At 38.1% G+C, this 18,446-nt stretch overlaps 1 protein-coding gene across 1 annotated transcript in view; it reads right to left on the bottom strand.

The window, feature by feature from the left end:
* Window positions 1–6,622: 6,622 nt before the first annotated feature.
* Window positions 6,623–18,446, bottom strand: part of PKD2 (polycystin 2, transient receptor potential cation channel) — a 64,284-nt gene continuing 52,460 nt past the window's right edge. Inside the window, exons 11-15 of the mRNA XM_054591758.1 lie at window positions 15,529–15,650; window positions 15,153–15,270; window positions 13,846–14,009; window positions 8,359–8,506; window positions 6,623–7,983 (exon numbers count right to left, since the gene is read on the bottom strand). Of these exons, the coding sequence (XP_054447733.1) occupies window positions 7,747–7,983; window positions 8,359–8,506; window positions 13,846–14,009; window positions 15,153–15,270; window positions 15,529–15,650 (789 nt within the window). The 3' untranslated portion in view covers window positions 6,623–7,746. The remainder of the gene's footprint in view (window positions 7,984–8,358; window positions 8,507–13,845; window positions 14,010–15,152; window positions 15,271–15,528; window positions 15,651–18,446) is intronic.

Consider the following 18,446-nt stretch of genomic DNA (forward strand, 5'->3'; position numbering starts at 1 on the left):
CTCCATTTATCAGATATGTGGACTTAACTTGCTTAGCTTAGTCTTAGACTTTTTTTATCTATCTCTGCAGACTTCCAAAGATTAAATAAGGTAATACATGTAAAGTGCTCAGGCATACCTGGCTCATTGGATGCACTCGGGCCATCCCACTGGTTATTAATGTCATGCTAGTGCAAGTTCATGGATGACACACTCAGCAGAGACTGGAGTGCCATCTTCCAGGATGTCTTCTGTGCATTAAACCTTGAGGGGTAAACTATGGCCTGCAAGCCAAATGCAGCTCCACTGCCTAGTTTTGTAAGTAAAATATTATTGGAATATAGTCACATTCATTCATATTTGTATTGTCTATGGCTGCTTTTACACTGTGATGGTGAAGTAGTTGTGACAGAGACCATTATGATTTATAAAGCCTAAAATATTTACTATCTAGCCCTTATGGAAAGTTTGCAGACCCCTGCATTAAGAGTGTCTGTTTTCAACAGTTAGAACACACAGGTTCATATACCAAGTGATATTGGCCTCTCTCGGAATCACTCCCACCAACCCATTTGCAGAATTTGTGCTTCCTGTCTCTGCAGCTTTAGTCTCTGCTGTATTAGAGTTCCTGAACCCTCAAGAGTGTTGGCGGGGGTGGAGGGGCACACTTTCAACTGGGAGTACAGTAAAGGTTCCATTCAATGGAAACTGCCTGCCACTTAGTCACTTTGAGATTCTCACACTGGTGGAACTGAAGCCAAAAAAATCAGTTATCACTGTTAGGAGAGGTTAGACTTTATTATCACATAAGGGACAGAGAATTCACAGAGGTAACTTGGGGTTTCCATGCCCAGTGTTTACAGTAAACAGGCAATCCAAGCAACCACAGCCTGAAAAAGAATAAGGGACTTTGAGCCCTCCGCAAAGAAGGTATGGACTATTATACCAGGCAAGACACCCAGTGCAACTAAAGTACTGGCCAACAACAAGGGAACTCTAGGAAGGCTGGTGGAGGAGAGATATGACATTTAACTATGGCCTTGTGACAAGCAGTGGCAATGGGACTAGACAGTTCCACTAACCCTCCTATATTCTGTTCTCTAGAGATTGGAGCTAGCCTCCCCCCAAAAGTCCAGAGTGAATTTAATGTAGAATGAGTGGATCTGAGTGGTGCAAGTCAGACGAAGTAAGTGCTTTTGGTGCTCTGTGTCGTACCTCCTCTGTACCTCTGACTTCAGTTGCAGCTGTGGTCAACAGTTCCATGTGAGCTCAGATCATGTTGAGAGCATCCATCTCAAACAACAGAAATCCCTTCACTTTTCTGCTGAAAGAACCTGCTCAGCCCAAGGGCAAGCATAGCCTGAAAGTGCAGGTATTAACACCCCAGGCATACCCCTCAACCAGTAGGGATTATGACCAATGGACAAATGCCCCAGCCTTATGTTCCTCAGACAGGGAATTATGGGAAGCATTTCGTAGGGTTGTCACAGGTGGAAATGAACTCTTGTTCCCTACAGGGGCAACTTCAGTAACACACCTGTATACTGGCATTTCCTCCTTTCCTGGTCCTGTTTCCTACTCCAGCTTCCTCATATCACCTCCCAAATAAACTAAATGAACTCAAGTCCTTGGCTTTTCTTTTAAAGGAACACAAACTAAAACACATTCCCATTAACACCAGAAACAAGACAAACATGTCTACTATCACTGTTACTCTCCAATGTGATATTGTCCTTATTTAAAAATGAGCTGGTCTGCTACATGAAAAACTCAAAGAATCAATACAGAATCTGGAGATAGCAAAGGAGCTCAACAACTGTGGTATATAAAACTAGTTTATAAAAAATCACTGATCTGGTTGGTGTGGCTCAGCTGGTTGGAGTGTCATCCTATACATCAAAGATTGTTGATTCAGTTCCTGGTCAGGGCATGTACCTAGGCTGTGGGTTCATTCCATGATTGGGGTGCATATGTGAGACAACCAATTGATATTTTTCCTCTCACATTGATGCTTCTCTCTCGCGTGCGCATGGCCTCTCTCTTTTTTCTCTCTCTTCTTTCCTGTCTTTCTAAAAGCAATGAAAAAAAAATGTCTTCAGGTGAGGATAAAAAATAGTATATTTTTCTCTGTATCAGCAATAACCAACTAGATCATAGAATGGAATACAAGATTCTGTTCATAGTAGCAATAAAACCATCTTAAAGAATATGTAAGATCTTTTAAGAAATTTTAAGAAACTTCTGAATAAATTGTTTTTTGATATTATAAAATGTCATTAAGAAACTTCTGAATAAATTGTTTTTTGATATAAAATGTCAGTTCTCCCCAAACTAATCAATAAATTCAATGGAATTCCAATTAAATTTCAGCAGGACTTTTTTCTCCACCCTTTACCCCCAGGAACCCGTCAAACTTATTCTAACACATTTATATGGAATAATAAAGGTTCACAAAAATAGCTTAGTCAATTTTGCAAAAAAAAAAAAAAAAAAGCAGGGGCAAGAGGAGAGCACATATGAAAAACCACATGTGAGGACATACAAAGTTGTAATAATAAAAATTGTTATGCAGGAACCTTCAGAAATGGGTGTAACAGTTAAAAGTGTTTAAAAAACAGACACATATTGACTTCTGGCCAAGATGGAGGCATAGGTTGATACACTTCACTTCCACACAAAACCAAAAGAAGGAAAACAACCAATTAAAAGAACAAAAAAACAACCAGAGCTGTCAAAAAATCAAACTGTATGGAAGTCTGACAACCAAGGAGTTAAAGAAATATTCATCCAAACTCGTAGGAGGGGCAGAGATGGGCAGTTGGGGCAGACAGGACGTGCACTAAGGTGGCGGCTGGTGATTGGTCAGGTGAGGCAATGACAGGAAGACCAGACAGTCCCACATTCGCATGCAGATAAACTGGGAGGGACAACTGAGAGCAAGACAACCCAGCCCGGGGAACCCAGGGTGCCTGCACCAAGAAATAAAGCCTCAACACCTCTGGCTTTAAAAACCTGTGGGGGTTGTGGTGGTGGGAGAAACTTCCAGTTTCACAGGAGTGTCCATTTGAGGGGTACACAGGGTCCTAGAATGTACACAATCCCACCTACCCAGGAATCAGCACCAGGACAGCACCTGGTAGGGTGCAATTTGCTGGTGGGGAGCAGAGGAAGTGACTGAAAGTGGGGTAAGAGCCAAGTAAGTGGTACTGTTTCCTCTCTGACCCCTCCCCTACATACAGTGCCACAACACAATGAAGTGGATTGCCCTGGACGGACAAATATCTAAGACTCTGCCCCTTACAACATAACAGGTGCACCAAGACAAAGAAATATGGCCCAAATGAAAGAACAGGTAAAAAATCCAGAAAAATAACCAAGCTATGAGCAGAGAGCCAACCTGTCATATGCTGAATTCAAAACTCTGGTAATCAGGATGCTCACAGAAATGACTGAGTTTGGCTACAAAACAAAGGAAAAAGTGAAGGCTATTCAAAGTGAAATAAAGGAAAATATACAGGGAACCAACAGTGAAGGGAAGGACACTGGGACTTAAATAAATGTATTGGAACAACAGGAAGAAATAAACATCCAACTGGAACAGTATGAAGAAACAAGAATTTAAAAAAATGAGGCGGCTTAGGAATCTCCAGGAGAACTTTAAACTTTCCAACACCTCAATTGTAGCAATGCCAGAAGGAGAAGAGGTAGAACAAGAAATTGAAAACTTATTTGAAAAAATAATGAAATCCTCAATATAGTGAAGGAAATAAACATACAACTCCTGGAAGCTCAGAGAATCCCAAAAAAGATGGATCCGAAGAGGAACACACCAAGACACATTATAATTAAATTGCCAAAGATTAAAGATAAGGAGAAAATCTTAAAAGCAGCAAGCAAAAGGAAGAAGAGAGTTACCTATAAAGGAGTTTCCGTAAGACTATCAGCTGATTTTTCATAAGAAACCTTGCAGGCAAGAAGGGGCTGGCAAGGAGTATTCATAGACATGAAAAGCAAGGACCTACAACCTAGATTACTCTAACCAGCAAAGCTATCATTTATAATGGAAGGGCAGATAAAGTGCTTCCCAGACAAGGCAAAGTTAAAGGAATTCATTATCACCAAGCCTTTATTATATGAGATGTTAAAGGGACTCATCTAAGAAAAAGATCAAAACTATAAACAGTAAAATAACAACAGACTCACGACTATCAACAACTGAACCTAAAAACAAAAACAAAAACAAACTAAGCAAACAAGTAGAACAGGAACAGAATCACAGAAAATGGAGATCAAATGGAGGGTTATCCATGTGGGGAAGGGATGGACGAGAATCGGGGAAAGGTACAGAGAAAAAGCAGCAGAATTGATAGCTACGAAACAGACAGGGGGGTTAAGGATAATACAGGAAATTGAGAATCTAAAGAACTTATATGTATGACTCATGGACATGAAATAAGGGGGAGGAATGATGAAGGAAATTGGGGTACTGGTAGAGGGGGATAAAGGGGAGTAAAATATGGGACAACTGTAATAGCATAATTAATGAAATATACTTAAAAAAGACACATATTTACATGAATGTGAAATATATTGACACCAGAAACTAGTAAGGGAAAAACTTATTAAATAGAGTGTTCATAAAACTGGTTTATTATATGGAGAAAAATACTGATGGACCTTATGCAATGTTACTCCTAAGATGTATTAAATGTGAAAGTTAAGACCATAAGTTTAATAAATAAAAGTATGTGATCTTAAAAAGTTCTGTAGAACAGTCCCAAACACAATAAAGCAAAATGAATAAATTGATTCATTTTACTATATAAAAAAACTAGAAAACATTGACCAAGCTATCAGTAGGATGAAAGATTATCAGTGGAACCTACAACTCATAAAGGATGAATGCTTAAACCATAGGAGGAAATTCTGCAAATCAACAAAAAGACCTTGACCCAGTGGAAAAACAGGCAATGAACAAAAACGTACTTGTTTTCCATTAGATCAAAGTGTAAGGTTTTAAAGGTTTTAATAGAAAATTTACAAAAAGGGAAACCCAAATGTTGAATCTATGAGGGGATGTTTCACCTTATTAGGAATCAGATAAATGCAAAATAAATTGAGACTTCACTTTAGAAGCATTCCATTTACAAAGATTAGGAAGCTGAATGGCACCAAAACTGGCGAGATAACAGATAAAAGTGGTACACTCATGCATGTAGTAGAATGGTAGAGTGGTGCCGTCATTTTGGAGTGCCCTGACAGTTCTGGGTAAAATTAAGTACTTATATACCTGGGACTTGGCACTCAACTCCTGTTATCTACCCACTGAGGAATCATGAAATGTCAACAAGGGAATTATGTACAAAGATTTTGAAACAAATAGCATAGCCAACAATTAACTATAAGAATGCAAAAGTAAATTGTGGTGGCTGCACACTAGGATATACTACACAACCATCAGAATAATTTACTAGAGAAATATATTGAAGAAGTAATATGTCAACCATGTTGTTTTTGGACATAAGAAGAGAATTTTTCAAAATCTAAGTCTTTACTATGATATTAGCCTCATTATACAAGGCAAATTACTCAACTGTTTGTACTTTGAAACAGACAACTCTTACAACTGTTTTTATATCGAGTTTTTATTAGGCAATAAAGTGCTCAGTATTACACATTAATGAAATTCTCAATTGTTGAGAGAGACCTGCATATGTAACATTTTCTTAATATTAATATAAGGGGGAAAATGGTAGGGGAGGACGGAGGAAGGAATTCTCCATGATTAAAGAAGAAAAAAAATGTGTAAGTTATAATTTTACAGGTGAAATGAAAAACAGTATAACAGTAAGTATCATAAAAGATTTTCTAGTGACCATAATTGATATATGGCACGTGGTCAATACACATGGATACCACATAATAACTGCACTTCAAATTGAAGTTTGTTCACATGTAACAACATGGTACACATACATAAATATTCAACACTTACACTCACTATCCCTGGAATGCAAACTTTAGTACCTAGTAATAAAGTACGTTGTGTAGCATATTGAAATAAAGTAAAGATGCAGATGAAGTCATGGGAAATGACTGTTAAAGAAACACAATGTGTATCAGTCCTGTATCAACCAGCCTAGAAATGTTTTTTTGCTGTTTTCATTGAAGATTTGACTAACGTAGTCTATCAATTAAATGAACAACATGGGAATTACAATACAGAATTAAAAAATAGGCGTCTCTTCTATTGTTCTCCAAGTGAGTTATTCACAAGTACTTTATTCTCTCCTGCTTGACCCATTAGTTTTCACTAGGTCATCTTACTCAACACTTTTAAAAAGTAAGGTTTTTATTTTTTATTGAGAAATAGATTTATTCCCCATAAATTTGGTGAGATGCTCTCCTAATAAAGAAAACCTAAAACAAAAATGCTGCAAACTCAAATGCAGGCTGATACCTTATGATAATGGATGGACTTTCAATACCAAAACTCTTTTTCATAAAATTTAGCTCCATTTAGAGTATACATTCTAGGTTTGAGATGCAAGGTCAAGAGCATTTCAGTTCTGTATTTGTAAAATAGTATAAAAATCAAAATTTTGTTTTATAACATTTTTAAATGAATTTCAAAACTGCCTTAATTTCCATTTAAAATGAACACATTTGCTAAAAATTTCACTACATACTAAAAATTTTAGTAAGTGGTTCTTCCTCGATCAGTTACAACATTATATTTAGTTGCAAATAGGCAAAGAGAATATAGAGTAAATTTTTTAGTAAACTAATTATTAGAAACAGTCAAACTTAGTGATAAGGCTCCTTCTACTTCTCCTGTGGTAAAGTCAGAGATGACATTTTAACCCACAACTGATCTTTGGTGGTTTAATGCCACTCACTTCAAATGAGAGAGAAATAGTGTACAAAGTAAGTAAAACACTTATTCCCACAGACATTAGATATGATAAAATAACAAAAACACACAATTCAACATTTATCTTAACCATTCATATAAATCCTAGCATAATGACTACATACCCATTCTATGATTTGGAGCTCTTTTCTAGCTTGTCTTTTAGAAAAGTTTACCCCAAGAAGGTAGTTGAAATAACGGGCTCCTTTCTTTAAAACAACAATAAAAAACACTATATATTAAGCCCCTATATATTAAGCCCATGAGCCAAGCCTGAGTGGGAAGGAATGCCCCTACTTTCCCTTCACACACTGGGCTAAAATGACAATACTGATTTTGTAATTGAAAGTAAAACTCAGAAGCCTTTACACAGTTCTCTTCTAGCTCAAAAGGCGACTTCATTGTCAACTGAGAAGACTCAGTCATGGTACCGAGTGAACATACCACTTCTCACACTTTACAGAGATTTTTTTATGTACTTAATATTTACACCTACTTACTTGTATGAGTAAAAAAATTGTCTTTAACCCATGGGCAAAATTCATCTAAAATAAATTAAAGTGCATAAGAATTAATGATTGGTCACAAAGACATCACCTGGTGGTCAAGGCACACACATGTAAATACAACAGGTCCTGGAATAACGTTGTTTTACTATTAATATTAATGCTGTAGGAACATAACTCTTGCCTATGTCATTTAGCCTATGGTAAAACTGGCTTCATTTTATTTCATTTCGGCAGAGTTCCAATAACCTATAGATGATGATCAATGAGGACTTACTGTAGTATCCTTGCAATGGCAATTCAGGACAGTCACTTTCTCACCTATTAGAACACATTTACTAAAGCATCCTACATGTGCATACTGGTACCCCCGTTTCCACCTGCGCCTGCCACTCCTTCTGCAGACTGAGAGGAGGAAGGGCGGGAGCTTCTGGGGCGAGGCTGACCATTTAGTCCCACAGGGGTGCCTAAACCATGACTCATTTGGGAAGCTGCATCATCAGATTCCCAGCGTTCCAACTCTTCACGCACTAGCCGTTCCATCTGTTCCCTGTGGATTTCACTCTCACGACCCAGTCTTTCATCCTAACGAAGGAAAGACACCAGAAGTTAGAGGTAGACTGATGCATATTCTTGTACTTAGAAATTGACTTAGGAAATCGGGAGGTCAAATAATTTGTTTACAGTTAGGTAAGTTTGGAGATTTAAAACATATAACAATTCTCAGTTACTACAGTAATTTCTTTGCTTAATTTTAAGTAAAGGCAGGATCATCAGTGCGTTGAGTATTGAGAAAGCAACACCTTTAGTATTAAGAAAGTAATACCTTTAGGTTATCATTTGATATTCATTGATCTGCAGTTATGGAGACAGAGAAACCTCTGTGGTTAAAAGTATTACAAATTATACTCCCCTAACGTTTTACACATCAGGGCGTTTCCATATCAGGTGACCACTTACCTCAGCCACTCCATCTAGCAGTCTTCCCAGCACCTCCCTTCTCTTCAGTTTGGCCCGCTCCATGATCTCCAGCTTCACTATCACAGCGTCAATCTTGGACACAATGCTGCCAATGGAGTGCTCCATTCGGTCCACTCGTCTCACTAGGCTGCAGGAAACCAGTTGGGAGGGACAAAGTCACCTTGTGTTGGTGTCTTTTCAGCCCAGCTGGCTTTCAAGTGGAAGTGCTAAGACTTGTTTCTTAAACAATATGATAATTTGAAATTTTAAGCAAGTAGTTGCAATCTTTAGAGATAAATTCTCATGTACTGCTAATGAGAATGCTAACGGCACAAATTTTCTACCAGTCAACATTGTATCAGAAGTCTTAAAATTACACGCCTACCTTTTATTCAGACATTTCTTTTCTGAAACTTTTCTAAAGAAAAAAATTAGTTTCAGCCAAGATGGAAGTGTAGGTAGATATACGTTGCTTCCTCACACAACCAAAAGAAGGATAACAGCAAAGTTAAAAACAAAAAATAACCAGAACTGCCAGAAAATCAAACTGTATGGGAGTCCGACAACCAAGGAGTTAAGGAAGAAACATTCATCTGGGCTGGTAGGAGGGGCGGAGATGGGCAGCCAGGGCGGAGGCTGGCAGACCAGGCAGTCCCACATTCATGTGTGGATAAACCCGGAGGAACAGTTGGGGAGAGAGACAGACCACGCAATCCAGCATTCCAGCATGGAGAGAAAGCCTCAAAACCTCTGGTTGTACAAACCTCTGGGGGATGCGGTGGCAGGAGAAACTCCCAGCCTCACGAGAGAGTTCAATGGAGAGACCCACAGGGTCCTAAAACGTATACAAACCCACCCACCTGGGAATCAGCACCAGAAGGGCCCAATTTGCTTGTGGGTAGCAGGGCAGGTGACTGAAAGCAGGCTGAGAGCCAAGCAATTGGCATTTTGTTCCCTCTCGGGCCGCTCCACCCCACAGAGAGCATCACAACGCAGTGACCTGGGCTGCCCTGCCCTGGTGAATACCTAAGGCTCTGCCCCTCCCAACGTAAGAGGCACACTGAGACAAAGAAATATGGCCCAGATGAAAGAATAGACCAAAGCTCCAAAAATAGAACTAAGCAATGAACAGACAGCCAACCTATCAAATGCACAGTTCAAAACTCTGGTAATCAAGATGCTCACTGAATTGGTTGACCACCAAATGGAGGAAAAAGTAAAGGCTACACAAAGTGAAATAAAGAAAAATATACAGGGAACCAACAGTAAAGTGAAGGAAACCAGGACTGAAGTCCATGATTTGGAGCAGAAGAGATAAATATTCAACCAGAACAGAATGAAGAAACAAGAATCCAAAAAAATAAGGAAAGGCTAGGCTTAGAAACCTCTGGGATAACTTCAAACGTTCCAACATCCAAATCATAGGGGTGCCAGAAGGAAAAGAGGAAAAGCAAGAAATTGAAAACTTGTTTGAAAAAACAGTGAAGGAGAACTTCCCAAATCTGGTGAAGGAAATAGACTTTCAGGAGACCCAAGAAGCTCAGAGAGTCCCAAAGAAGTTGGACCCAAGGAAGAACACACCGAGCCACATCATAATTACATGACCTTAGATTAAAGATACGGAGAGAATCTTAAAAGCAGCAAGAGAAAAGATGAGAGTTACCTACCAAGGAGTTTCTGTAAGACTATCTGCTGGTTTCTCAAAAGAAACCTTGCAGGCAAGGAGGGGCTGGCAAGAAGTACTTCAAGTCATGAAAGACAAGGACCTACATCCAAGATGACTATCCAGCAAAGCTATCATTTAGAATGGAAGGGCAGATAAAGTGCTTCCCAGATAAGGTCAAGTTAAAGGAGTTCATCATCACCAAGCCCTTATTATATGAAATGTTAAAGGGACTCATCTAAGAAAAAGATCAAGATCAGAAACTATGAACAGTAAAATGATAACAAACTCACAACTATCAATAACTGAATCCAAAAACAAAAACAAAAGCAAACTAAGCACACAACCAGAACAGGAACAGAATCACAGAAATGGAGATCAGAGGGGAGGAAAAGGGGAAGGGGGGAAGAATGGGGGAAACGGTACAGGGAATAAGAAGCATAAATAGTAGGTACAAAATAGAGAGGGGGATGTTAAGAATAGTATAGGAAATGGAGAAGCCATTTATATATTGCATGACCTATGGACATGAACTAAGGGGAGGGAGATGCTGATGGGACAGGGGGTGCAGGGCGGAGGGGAATAAAGAGGTAGAAAAAAGTGGGACAACTGTAATAGCATAATCAATAAAATATATATGAAAAATAAGCATATGTGTGATCTTTGGCTTATTAATAGTGGGCCATTAAAATGATTACATTAAGTAATAGATTATTTAAATACAGAATGTAAGAAGACATAAGAAATTATATTATGAGTAAATATTTAATGAAATAGAGAGATGCTTGTAATATATTAACTAAATAAAGCAGGTAGAAAACAGTATTTTCGCTTATGATCCCATTATTTTGAATAAATAAAATGTATATAAATATATAACTCCTTAAAAAATATATATATAGGAAAAAACTTCTGGAATGGTGGCATGAGGGCTCTGCAGGCCCTCTCCCCTAGTGAAGCAATCTTAACTGTTGGATATTATTGAAAAATTTTTTTTAATTTCTGAAAATTTTCTTAAGGGCAGGCATAGAGCAAATAAAGAAGCATTTATTTATGACAATCCACTAAATTTCGGTAAGAAGAGTGAGTGAGAGTCTGTGACATTTGAAGCATCTCTGCTCCCTCTTATCTGTCCCAGCTCACTGTGACAGGAGCATCACTCTGGGTGGGTGGGGCAAAGGACACAGGGCTCTCCCTCCCCTGAGATCCCAGGGGAGAGCTACAGTATCTCCCAGGGAGGAGGCGGGCCGCCAGCATTTCTCATCCCATTGCTTCCATCCCAGATCCATGTTTCAGAGGCTCTAATCCAGGCAAAAGTGGCTAAGTATGAGGCTCGTTTCCCACATTCAACTTCCAGTTACAGGATGGAGTTTCCATGCCAGGATAGGTAAGCTGAGAGGACAAAAGGCTGCCATCCAGCCCATCACCTTATTCAGGAAGCAGGGCGTTACTGTGAGAGGATGGGCCACTGTCCCTGGCCCTTGCCTGGAACAGTCATATAGAGGTTTGTCCAGGGTCAGACCATAAGACAGAAATGCTTACCAAAATTTAGTGGACTGTCATAAATAAATGCTTCTTTATTTGCTCTATGTCTGCCCTTAAGAAAATTTTCAGAAATTAAAAAAAATTTTTCAATAATATCCAACAGTTAAGATTGCTTCACTAGGGGAGAGGGCCTGCAGAGCCCTCATGCCACCATTCCAGAAGTTTTTTCCTATATATATATTTTTAAGGAGTTATATATTTATATACATTTTATTTATTCAAAATAATGGGATCATAAGCGAAAATACTGTTTTCTACCTGCTTTATTTAGTTAATATATTACAAGCATCTCTCTATTTCATTAAATATTTACTCACAATGTAATTTCTTATGTCTTCTTACATTCTGTATTTAAATAATCTCCTATTATTTAATGTAATCATTTTAATGGCCCACTATTAATAAGCCAAAGATCACACATATGCTTATTTTTCATAGATATTTTATTGATTATGCTATTACAGTTGTCCCAGTTTTTTCTACCTCTTTATTCCCCTCCGCCCTGCACCCCCTGTCCCATCAGCATCCCCCTACCCTTAGTTCATGTCCATGGGTCGTACATACAATTTCTTTGGCTTCTCCAAAGCTTCTCGCAAATGAAGGGTTTATTTGGAAGAAAGTGTGGGAAAATTCAAGCCTAAGAATGCTCTTAAAAACAATACAGATGGTGGTGATAAGCAGTTAAGGAGAGCCTAGTCACTTCAACAAGTTAAACTGTTTACCAGCTAGTTTGCCAGAGAGAACTAGAAAAGGAGACATCAGCTAAGGAGACAGCTAAAGACTGGCCTCCAAAACTATCCCTCAATGTGGCCTAACTTTAATTGGATAAGACTGTAGAGCAATTTATATCCCAGGGCACTACTGAAAACAATAGACCATCAGCCAACAATAAGCAGAACCTAAGAGATGGAAATGATAACAGAGGCAGAGGCTTAATAGTGAGGTCAAAATTGGGGAAGACAATGAGACTCTTGCCAAAACCACTCTCTTCTCAGAATGCCAGTGCTCATGGTCATGGCTGTGCTGGCTGAGAAGCAGCATCAGAGGCTTCACAATGTAGAAGAAATGGACTTCACTAAAAAGCAAACATGGTAACAAAAGCAAAAGCATGCCCTGGGGGAAAAGAAATCAGTATCTAGAATTGATTTGTTATTTAATATATTTAGTTTTTAACAAAAAATTATGAGATAAAAAGAAACATGAAGATGTGGCCATACATGGGGAAAAATAACAGACAACAGTAACTGTCTTTGTAAGGTCCCAGATAAATTTAGTAGACAAAGAGTTCAAAGTAGCTATTATAAATATATTCAAAAGTTCAGAAAATCATGCTTAAAGAAATAAATAAGAGTACCATGTCACTGTCTTATCAAATGGTGAATTATTAAAAACAACCAACAGAAATTATGGAGTTGAAAAGTACAAGCCATGAAATAGGGAAAAAAAAAAAAAATTCACTAGAGGGTCTCAATGGTAAATATGAACTGGCAGAAGAAAGAATCTGTGAACTTGAAGATAGGTCAATAGAAACTATGCAATCTGAAGAACACAGAGAAAAAAAAATGAAGAAAAATGAACAGAGCCTAAGAGAAATGTGGGATACCATGAAGCACTCCAACATACATGTAACTGGAGCTCCAGAAGGAAAGAAGAGTGAAAAAGGAGTAATAAAATATCTGAAGACATAATGGATGAAAGCTTACCAAATTTAATGAAAATATTACACATCTAAGAAGCTTAACAAACATCAGGTAGGACAGTTGCAAAGGGATCTACACTCAGACATATTGTGGAAAAATACTAAAAGATAAAGACAAAGACAAAATCTTGAAAGAAACAAGAGAAAAATAACTTCTCCACTACCAGTGAGCCTCAGTAAGATTAATAACTGTCTACTCATCTGAAACAATAGAGACCAGAAAGAAATAAAGGTGAAATAAAAATATTCCTAAATCAAAGAAAACTGAAAGAATCCATTCTTTAGAAGCGATATTAAAGGAAGTTCTGCAAGCTGAAAGCAAGTGATCCTAGACAGTACTGCAATTATATTTCTCATGGAAAAGCAAAAAACAAAACCAAAGAGCACTGGTAAAGGTAATTATGTAACTATAAAAGACACTATTAACGCATATTTCTCTTTTTTTCCTGTTACCGATTTACAACAGTATAAGACAGTATGTACATAGTTGTAGTGTTGGACCCATTACATAAAGAAATATCAAAACAGGACAAGGGAGACAGGTTCAAGCAAATTTGTGTAGCAATTCTTTTATACTTACACTTGAAACTCTTCATAAGAAACCCCACTGGAGATGCTTCCTCTCCTTCTGGAGCTATGACCACTGTCTTCGTCATCATCCTCCTCAGAGTCATCCAGGCTTCGTGGGAAACTTCGGCTGCTCATGGGACGCGGTAAAGAGCCGTGATCCAAGTCAAGGTCCTCCTGAAGAAAATGGGGTCATTGAGCAGGAACACCCAGATGCCACAGAAGCTTCCCTGAGGACTTGGGCCAATGAGAAATCGGTGTGTGTCATTTACTTCAGGTTTCTTTGGGGTTAGCCCCATACTGTGATTCTCACACCTTTTAATTTCATGGATTGGCAAATTTTCAAACTAGTTTTTAATTGCCAGCAAGAAGTTACTAATTTATTGTTTGGACAAGAAAGAACATGAAAAACCCAAGGCAAAGAAAAAGTAAATAAAGAACTGTGCACCTTTTCATAAAAGATAACACATTTAATAGCTACAAAGAAGGAAGGATATAATCTCAAAATAAGAATTTTGACTAAATACAGCCTTGTGAAAATCTACTGTCTTCTTGTTCACATTTCACTATGACTGGTAAAGTTTTTCACCAAATGGTACTGTTCTGTGGAGCACCATTTAGAAACCACTGTTCTATACTATCTCCTCATAGGAAAATGACTTTTCTATATAACATGCATCTTCATTTGCTGTACCTCAATTACCATGCAATTTTTTTTGTTAAACCATTTATTTTTAAAGTTAATATTACAGTTTTTACCTATTATTTTCTGATTATAAAAGCCCATGTAAGTTTATTTTTAATAGTTTATTAAATGTTCAAATGGGAGGTAGTTATTTTATGTTAAATGTTAATTTCAAGAGTAACTAATTTTATATCTCCTAAGAAATCCTTTTTTCCTCCACTCTCATGAACATTGTGAAATATGGAACTATTCAGGTTTCTATTTTCAAGTTCATTACTAGAAAGCTTAGGACCAAATCTATAGCCCAATCTTAATAGGCATATGTGCTTTTATGGAATGCATTTTTAGCTTCATTCATAATCTAGTTTTATATTGCATTTGTTTTGTTTTGCTTCATTCATTTTGATTTTTTTACATTCATGCTAACTTACTGCATTTTTATATATTATTGTGCTATATATCCTTGTTGGAATAAGCAGGGTACTAATACATACATTGATGAGAGAGAGCAAGAGTGAGAATGGAAGGAAGCAGGGAGGGGGAGAGAGAGAGGGTGAGAATGAGAATGAATGGCTCTCAACAACCCACTATTTAGTATGGTATCTGAAACATCGTGGGTGCCGAACTAAACCCACCCTCTCTTTTTCCAAGTCATCTCTCATCTGCTGATGTTCATGTTCAGTCAGTTCTTGGTCTCCATCTCGGTCATATTTTGTGAATATTGCCTCGATCTCTGCATCAGTATGGCCCTTCCTGAAATTATTGAGAGGTTACAGATGAACTCATTCACTAACATGGTCCAACCCAAACACAGAGACATCAAAATGCAGGAGGAAAGGAGAAATTGCTGAATGAGGGACAGTCCTCTTCTTACAGTATTGTTTCAGAGAGATACCCACTGCTGAAAAAAAGGTGTTTCTATGAGTGTACTTGGACCAGAAATACCTATATCACCAAGAATTTATCTTTACATAAGGAATTTTCCATGGCCTCAGAAAGTGTGACTCTCACCCTTTAAGATCTTGTCGAAGTTCATCAAAGTTTAACTTGCCTCCCCCTTGCCGCAGACTCTCTGAAATGTCATCCACAGTATTTTTTTTCAGCTTTAGTTTGACCAAGGCTTTATGGTAGCCCTGTTGAAAATAAAAGACTTGGTTTAGTGTATTCCCCTTTTGTATTTGCTTTGCCTTCAATTTGCAATAGCAACTATTGTAAACCTAGAACAGCTCCACTCAACAAGTATGTATTTAATAAATGAATAATGGATGTATCTTCCGCAAGAGTTATATGCAAAGAGTCAGAGTCCTTCAATAAATCAAGGAGAACTAAGAGCTTTTTGATCATATGTGAATACAAGTTTAGGTTATGGAAATGAAAATCACTACATGTTTCATAGCTGTCTGCCTCAGGATATGTAGCAGTGGGCAACAGTTCTTTCGAGTATTGAGAAATTTGAGTCATCAACTGTTTGTTTTCTGTATTATTTCACAGTAATCCCCTTATATATGTTAATATATATTTCAGTACAGTGTGGATGTGGATTTTTTATTAATAAACTACAGGCAGACCTTGCTGTGCATTATCGTGCAGGACTATAATATGACTATGCAAGCTCAAACTGTACAAAGAGATGTTAATAATCAACAGCAACAACCAACCGGTCCATGACCTTTAAAACTTTTTGTCAAACATTAAAAGCTCCCTTGGTGTTGGTTATGAAGTCATAGGGAAATTTTAAAAAATGTAAAATGAATGTTTATTTACTATAAATTTAAAATATTATTATAGAAACATTGAAAATTAAAATGTTTTATTTCTTTGTAAAAAAACCTATCCTTGCCCTGGCCGGACAGCTCAGCTGGTTAGAGCACTGTCCCAGTACACCAAGGTGGCAGGTTTGCTTCCCAGCCAGGGCTCACACAAGCAGCAATCAATGAATGCATAAATTAGTGGAAATACAAATTGTTTTTTTTCTCTCTCTCTCTGTGTCACCCTTCCTCTCTCTCTAAAATAAATAACCTGACAAGGTGGACATTTAAAAAAAACAAACAAACTTATCCTAAGACCTTTTAAATCACAATGTCATGCAACCCCCTCTACCCAGTGGACCCAAATGTTTGGGTTTCAATGACCCCTTCCAAAGGGGACACCTTTCTAACTGGAAGATTCTTCTTACAGAGGATATGGTGCAACATTTTTATGAGACTTTGGGGTGTGTGGCAGCTCCACAAATTATGATGGTGAATATTCCCCCAAATCAAATATCGTTAAGTGGGTACTCCCCCAAGTTGCTTTTACTAAGTCTATGGCCAGCCAGGCCAGTGGGGACCAAGATAAAAGTTGATCATTTTGAAGTCGGAGGTTCTCTAAATAGAACTAAAATCTTACTCTTTTCAAAGGGCAAAGAAAGAAGCCAACCAACCTGAATATCTCAAGAACTGAGTATCTTGCATTGCATATATTAGTAGTATGCTTTACACTGCAACTTATTTTCATAACATTATTCTAAAACCCACAAGAATTAAGTCAAAGATGCTTAGAGGCATCTCAACTGCTCACCTGGAACAGTTCATATCAAGTTACTGAAAGGAGAATGCACTAGAATTGCCTCTTCCTATCCAAATAGAACAAGTTCCTTTTGTCATATGTAAAGTGTTTTGATTAGGTTAAGAGCATGTGTTATGGCTTGGGCCAACTTCTAGGTGACCTTGAACATGCTTATATTCTCCAGGCCTCAGTTATATCATCCCTAGAGTGTGGATAATAACAATCAATTCCCATAGCTGTCATCAGAAACAAATGAAATAATACATATGTAAAGTATTTAGCATTGTATTGTGGGGGTTCATAACAAGACACCCCAATTTGCCTCTGTGGTATGCAGATTGTTTTGAGCTAATGGCAACTTTAGCTACAGGTACAAGGGAAACGTATACCCCTCCTCCCTGAAATACCTAGAAGAATTTGAATTAGGAGCCTTGTCCATAATAAGCAATTATCAGAGATAATCGCTTTTGACCTGTCTGTAGGGCAGGACAAACTTCTGTTTACAGCATCTGCTCTTCTTATCACCCTGCAATGACCCTTTGAAGACCCCAAGGCACCTCATCCCTAGCTCAGAAATGTCTTACACACCCATGTTGCCTTTCTATCTCTACACCTCTTACGCACGAGGCACCTCTCTGCCTCTCTCATATATGTAGGATTCCCATATATATGTATGTATTAAATTTGGTTATTTTCTCTTGTTAGTCTGTCTCATGTGTATTTATTAAACCAGCCAGAAGAAAGTGTGTTTCTCCTCCACAGTTGGTGCTGTGAGCAGGATAAAATCACTGGCTGGAACCCTGCACTTCTCCACAAGAAGTTGCAGGTGAGGAGATCGTGGGATATCTTACACAGTCCAGCAGAAAGTAAGGGTTCTTACCATGTCAGCACACTTCCTGATCTCCTTCTGTAAGACCTGGTGGAAGCAAAAGTGGTGAGAAATCTTCTCTCTTCTAAATTTAGACTGGCAGAAGAGAATATCTGTGAAACTAGCTTCTTGGAGAAGCAGCTCTTGGTTACGTGGTGATTGCTCATGGGTTTTGCTTTTCTCTGTCTGGTTTCTCTCATTTCATTTTGTTATTTGTCCTGAGAACTTGGCCTTATGACCAGTGAGAATATTTTCTCTCTGGCTTCTAACATCAAGAGGGTGCACTTGCCAAGGGGCACCTTGCTCTCTATTTGGCCAAGACAAGCTCCTGAGAGTTTTCTGTGTCCTGTTCCTTGCAGACATGGTTCGTTATCTTTGCCAGATGGATGATGCACATGCATTTGCTGAGCAGCCAGATGGGCTGTGGATACAAGCTTATTGAATCCCCAAATCTTACTCTATTCAAAGAGGGAAGGCACATGATTCCCTGCATTTTGGAACAGGTGTTTAAAGA

The sequence above is a fragment of the Pteronotus mesoamericanus genome, unplaced genomic scaffold (assembly GCF_021234165.1).
Source record: "Pteronotus mesoamericanus isolate MK-2021 breed Mesoamerican mustached bat unplaced genomic scaffold, CSHL_Meso_final scaffold_232, whole genome shotgun sequence".
Taxonomy (NCBI): domain Eukaryota; kingdom Metazoa; phylum Chordata; class Mammalia; order Chiroptera; family Mormoopidae; genus Pteronotus; species Pteronotus mesoamericanus.